At 41.0% G+C, this 6021-nt stretch overlaps 1 protein-coding gene across 1 annotated transcript; it reads right to left on the bottom strand.

Moving 5' to 3' along the window:
* Positions 1-530: 530 nt before the first annotated feature.
* ptger4b (prostaglandin E receptor 4 (subtype EP4) b) lies at positions 531-4369 on the bottom strand. The gene is made up of 2 exons (XM_085280048.1): positions 3212-4369; positions 531-2054 (listed from the first exon to the last, which is right to left on the bottom strand). Exons 1-2 carry the CDS (start codon positions 3989-3991, stop codon positions 1485-1487), a joined length of 1350 nt encoding a protein of 449 aa, XP_085136174.1. The 5' UTR covers positions 3992-4369; the 3' UTR covers positions 531-1484.
* Between the last annotated feature and the right edge of the window lie 1652 nt (positions 4370-6021).

Genomic DNA, 6021 nt, shown 5'->3' with positions numbered 1-6021 from the left:
TATGTGCCTGTGGAACCGGGTCACTGCTGGTTATTGATGACGTGACTGCTGCTAAAAGCAGAGGATGAATACTCTCTGCTGAGGTTCAGCAAATGCTGCAAAACTGATCAGACACTGCGGTTCCACAAATAGAACCGCAACTAAAGGCAACTGAAGCAAGGACCTGGTAGATCATCTCAAGACAAACACAACATTGGGTTCTAGACTTCAAGCAGTCACTGACTTCATTAACGCATTAAAACAATCCTTTTTAATGTGGATCTGTGTATAAAAATAGCTGTAATTTCTAAACACTTAATGAAACAAATTAAAGCTGAACACCTGCGCTTCAGTCACATCTTGACTGTTTAAAATCCTCTGTGGTGCTGTACAGAAGTGAAGCTTCAAAAAAATGTGTCATTCTTCCAGAACTTACTGACGTACAGTAGCTGTACATCATCAAGCATTTATTTGCTGTTAATACTTGTTTGCACATCATTCATCATCATTCACTCTTCCTGTTGATTCCAAAAGAAAACAACACACTGACGTTTATTAGCTTATATGAATATTTAGACACTTTTATTTTGTTTATAAATTTGGTACATAAGTTGTTGCTGTTTTTTTCATTAGACACATTTACACAACATTTTGTGATAAATCTGACACTGAACATGAACGTGTGTTTATATTTATATACGTCTATAGCAGCAGTATATCGAGGTCATGGCTTCAGCTTTCATTTCCTGCCTTATCTTCCTTATAAACTCTGATTAGCTGGGATTATTACGCATTGCATTACAAATTAAATCAATAAAATGACGGGATTAGAAGGATTTTTAGGAGTCACTTTGAAGTCTAACGTCCTCCAGTGTCTGCACTGTGGAACTCTAGTGTATAGCTGCCTTTGTTATGGGATTCAGGGGATGGCATAATCATAGTTTTGATGAAAGAGCTGCTCTGACAACCAATAAAAGTTTAATGTTTGAAACAAACAAACAAACAAAATAAAACACGAACACACATTCATCCCGCACCTATCTTCAAACTAACTGAACCTTCTCACGGAGAAGACAGTAACGTACAATTTCACACTAAAAATAAATTAACATCCTGGCACACTGTTCACATTTTAACACAACAAATTCTTTACAGACATCATGCAGGTTGTTGAATCACAGCGAAACAAAGACAACCTGGCAATGAACTGAAATCCAAAAAGTGCAACAGGAGAGCTTTATGATGCTCCCTCGGTGGGCTTGTACTAATAAAAGTTATGTGATTGTATTCATGTGAGTTTAGCAATATAGCAAAGAATGAATGTGGAGTGATACACTGATAACGGGTACTTACAGAAGGTCTGTAATTCATCTGTCAAATGTTTGTAGCAGTCCACAAGATATCTACAGACTGACAGAATTTTCAGTCTCCAAATTTTGTTTGCAGTGCTTTCACTGGTTCCCATCTGTGAGGGGAAAGTCTTATTTTGGTGATTATGCTTATGGTTATATACATTTTTCTTGTATATCTGCTGTCTCATCTGTAAAGGTGACATGTAGAGGTGGGTCTTTGGGACACACTGGAGGCTCTTTCAGTGGTGTTTCCGACACTTTGTCCTCTAATACTCCGTGTCCCCTCTTAGACCCGTGGACCTCCTGGGGGACCTGCAATGTCTGTACAGCAGGAATGCTAGAATCACCCTGCACTCCCGCCTGAACTGACCCACGCGCCTGCATGTTTCTCTCTGATGGGTACAGCATGGTGTGCGATGTGTTCACCATTTCCCGCAATTCACGGGACATCAGTGATGGTGAGTCCCGAGAGACGATGGATGAGGAGAGATAACCGTCAGCACAGAGGAAGTGCCTGCCACTGCTTCGTCCCCGTCCACCCATTTTACAGAACACACACTTGATTTTCTCCATTAGCTTGAGAACAACTGTCTTTCTGAGCAAGATGTAGATCCAGGGGTCTAGGATGGGGTTGACAGAAGCCATGCGGATGGCCTGCAGGTCGTCAAGTATCGAGTTCTCGTCTTTGCGGTTTCTGAACAGCTGATTTATGAAGATCCTCAGCTGAGAGGCAAGCAGAGAAAACAGAAAGGTAGAAAAGTTTAATAAGCATTAAGAACATTTTTATTTATTTATTTATAACATTTCACAAACAATTCAATTTTTTGGTTTTTGTCGACACTTGATTGGCTACACCTGATTCCTTCATTTAAGAGTAATATTTTATATATTTATTTAATATTCTTACACAGTTGAAATGGAATAGTCAAGCATAAACAGACACTATCTGACTTCTGCTAACTGAGATAAAGTACAAAGGGCAAGAAGCCAATAAAAGAAATTCCCACATTTCTTGCTCTCAAATAGCAAATGAGATTTTGGCACTTGGGCTTCCCCCGAGTCTAATCGTTAGTTGTCTTTTTCAAGACCCGCAGGCCCGGAAGTTTAAATCTTAAGATTTAAAACAGCACTCAGTTATCGCTACTAACATTACAATGAATTGCTTCTTAGAATTTCATTACATCATAATTTTGACGGATAGAAAAAACCTTATCCTAAAACGTTTCTAACGGGCACAGTGAGAATATAAAGCTTTTGCAAATGTATTGTTGAGTTGATCTTAAAGATAAACGTGCCACTTGTCTGGGTTGTACTAATTGAAGCGACAGTTCTCTTAGTGCACAGTTCACTTCTGCGAAAGTAACACAAAGAGGACGATGTTTTAACAAAAACACTCAAAACTTTGCTCCTTGACATTATCTCAGGTTGGACAATGACGTCTGCTGATAAAGCTGAGAATAAACTGAGAATTGAGACTTTTGAAGTTAGCAACTTTAACGACACTGGTTACTGTAAATACTCGCATTAGTCCCCCACACAAACACACGTATTCCCTTGTGTACGTGTGTACGTGTGTATGCTGAAGTGAAAGCACAAAGGGTGTTAACAGCGAAACGTGTGACGGCTCACAAAGTGTGTCATCAGACCACAAAGCTCTAAACCAAGGACACAACATTCAGAAAGCATATGCGTAAAACCTGTGTTGGTATTTGTGTTTGCGTGCGCACAGTCTATTTTTTCATTACACTGATCAAGTTTAACACAATATCTTTCCTGGTTTTTCTGTCTCGAAAGAACCAGCTTGTTACAACTCTGTGACAGTCTAGTGCGCGCGCATATACTAGTGGCGCGCTTGCTCGTTACCATTTCGCCATACTCACCACTAAAGGTATGGAGCAGATGAGGACGACAGCGGATGTAGCTATAAGCAGGATCACCATCTGGATCTCTGCCCCAGCTAATCGTCCAAAATTTCGTCTGCGCCGGAGCTCCGCGACGCGCCGCGGATCTGTTCCCAGAGACGTGCGGCGGATGAACCGCTTGTGCATCAGGATCAGAGCTCCACACACGACCACGTTGCATATGACAGTGGCCAGCACGATGCCCGAGTTCACCCCAGCGTACATCAAATTAAAAGTCTTGACACTTGTGTCACTGCTGTTCCAGTCGATGAAACACCAGGTCTCAGACTCCTGGAGTTTCACACGACCGAACCCCATGCTGGGCATCGCGCAAAACACAACGTTGGAAATGTATATGGCTAAAAGAGCCAGCGCTGCGAGTCTCTGGTTGACGTACTCGTTGTAGAAATATGCGTGGTTTATCGCCAGGTATCTTTCCACTGACATTGCAAATACAATGCCTAGCTGCACCACGAAGAAGAAGAGCAGGATGAAGCCGGAGTACTGGCACAATGGATCAGCTCCAGGCCAGGTGCCTTTGATGTAGGTGGCGATGGTGACGGGGCTGGCCAGCAAGGTGCCCAGCAGGTCTGTCACCGCCAGGCCACACACAAGTGTGTAGAAAGTCGTCTCTTTTCGTTCCTTTCGTGATATTCGCAGAACAACTATGGCGATGACATTCCCCACCACCCCGAAGATGAACATAATCACCGGGATGGTGGGCGTACGAAATCCGGGTTGTTCTTTCGTGGAGTTCATAACTGCAATGAATTCTTTCACTTGTTCACGCTGAGCAAAGCAGTGACACTTCCCATTAATGCTCGTTCCTCCAGTTCTCCAGTAACCAAACCCATATCTCCAAAACGTCTCTTTTTACGCACAGAATTTATACTCCATATCTTTGGTGAAAGTACGGATCCACAGGAGACAAACGTTCACTCAGGTGGTTTTGCTTTGCAAGAGATGCTCCGACCGAGGTTGCGAGCTGCGCTTCACGCTGTAATTACACCATCATCTGACAGAGTAGTTTCCTCTTGGGTCACTGACGGCAGCTCCTCCTCTGTATTTCCTTTAACCAGCGAGCTTTTCGCGCAGCAACACAACCAAACACCATCTGCAGCAGAGAAGCCGCCAGAAAGAAGGCGCAGGTTAGAAATGAGTGTCTCAGGTCTTCTTTATGATTGGATTTCCAAGTGTGCACCTACGAGGACGTGAGTTTATCAACGTCTTCGTCACCGCAAAAGTCATAACAACAGCTGGTTTGAACCAGAATAGTTAATTAAACTGGGAATAACCATGCATAAAAAATATCTAATGAAATAGAGTATATAAGTGTGGTTTATAAAAGAAAAAGCGACTTTATTTATCAAGCAAATTAAAAGATAGCAGGAGATGATTTAGTGCTTTTCCAGAATCAGAGGAAACTCAAATGATGTGAAACAGTCTAACTAAAGTCTAGAAGCCTGCTTCATCTTTGTCTTTACACAGAGGGAAAAGTCGCACTTTTTATTGCGCTACAGTTGCAAAACAGCTCTGCACACCAGTTTCCCGACTTATTTTCATACAACACAAATACAGTGTTGATGCGCTGTTATCTTGATCATGATGCACGGTACTCTTCAGGTTATGTAGTCATTTTTCACTTGCTTCAAGAAATGAATAAAGAATGAATAAACCCGGTCATATTGATGTATTACAACATAAACCACTCTGCTGGAAAAATTAAGCTGAAAAATGAACTTAATGTACTTAAACTTTTTTTTTTTTTACTTTGTTCGACTGCTACTTGTGCGTATACCTCCATCAAAGTAAAATGATCAAAGTCGAAGCATGACACACACTGTGATTGGCACTTTAAGTATAAGCTTGAGAAAGAATTGACTTACCGTCTGTTTGAATGAGGAAACAGAAGGCTGCAGATTGTTCGATCCCTTTTCAAAGAAGTCACCAGTCAGCACAAACTCAGAGGTTATGAGTCACTGTGAACTGGGAATAATCTTTTAGTTCCTAATGAATGGGGGAAAAAAAACCCCAAAACAAAACAAAAAAAGCACAAAAAAAAATTCTTCTTTTTATCCCCATTACTGGGACCTGTCTATCGGGACCTGTGGTTTTAATTTGCATGCCTTTGCAATATTTAATAGTGTGTTGAAAATTAGCACAGTGAATTTATCCAGGTTTTCAAGTACTTTAACATAACTGACTGGTATAATTTTGAAAAACTCATTTTAGTTACATTCTAAGAGTTTGATATGGTGTGGGACACAGATTAAGCATTGTGAAATTAAGTGAAATGGTAACCTGTCACAATGAAGAAAAGTGTGGTGAGTACTAAAACATGGTCAGTGATAAACCCGGGGGCAGGATGAGAAACAGCACCCAGATTAAAAGTGTAAGTAGAGTCTATAAATGATCATACCCAAGAACTGGGTGAGAGGGAAAATGTATCAGCTGTATTTTTCTTGTAAAACAAAGGAAAGTTTTACTTCCAGAGTTTTAATATATGCAAATGATAAAGCAAATTAGTCATAGGGGAAAAGGTAAGTCCACCTCCACCTCCATCATGTACAATCGGCATTTGAAATCACCAGACCTGACGTCCCCAAGTGAAGCCCAAGAGAAGACTCATCTGTCTACATTGCCAGGTTTAAATTATTTTCATTTTCATTTTCACATGCTGTCAAACTAAGTTCAGCTATCATCATTCTCACCCACCTTCTGTTTCATATGTTTTAAATGTCAGTGCTCTCCTGTCATTCTGCCTTTGATGCTCTCATTTGCGCAAACCA

The sequence above is a fragment of the Mchenga conophoros genome, linkage group LG7 (genome assembly GCF_057382185.1).
Source record: "Mchenga conophoros isolate Kocher_MC1m ecotype Shallow Benthic linkage group LG7, M_conophoros_male_GT1.1, whole genome shotgun sequence".
Classification (NCBI taxonomy): Eukaryota; Metazoa; Chordata; class Actinopteri; order Cichliformes; family Cichlidae; genus Mchenga; species Mchenga conophoros.
The sequence above is the reverse complement of the archived record's forward strand: the minus strand, read 5'-3'. Positions and strand labels throughout refer to the sequence as shown.

What these genes read in the sequence shown, in the direction of transcription:
- ptger4b (XM_085280048.1), bottom strand. Translation starts at nt 3,991, where the DNA reads ATGAACTCCACGAAAGAACAACCCGGATTTCGTACGCCCACCATCCCG. An exon ending in TCTGCTCCATACCTTTAGTG is followed by an intron (nt 2,055 to 3,211) that starts GTGAGTATGGCG and finishes CTTGCCTCTCAG; the next exon opens with CTGAGGATCTTCATAAATCA.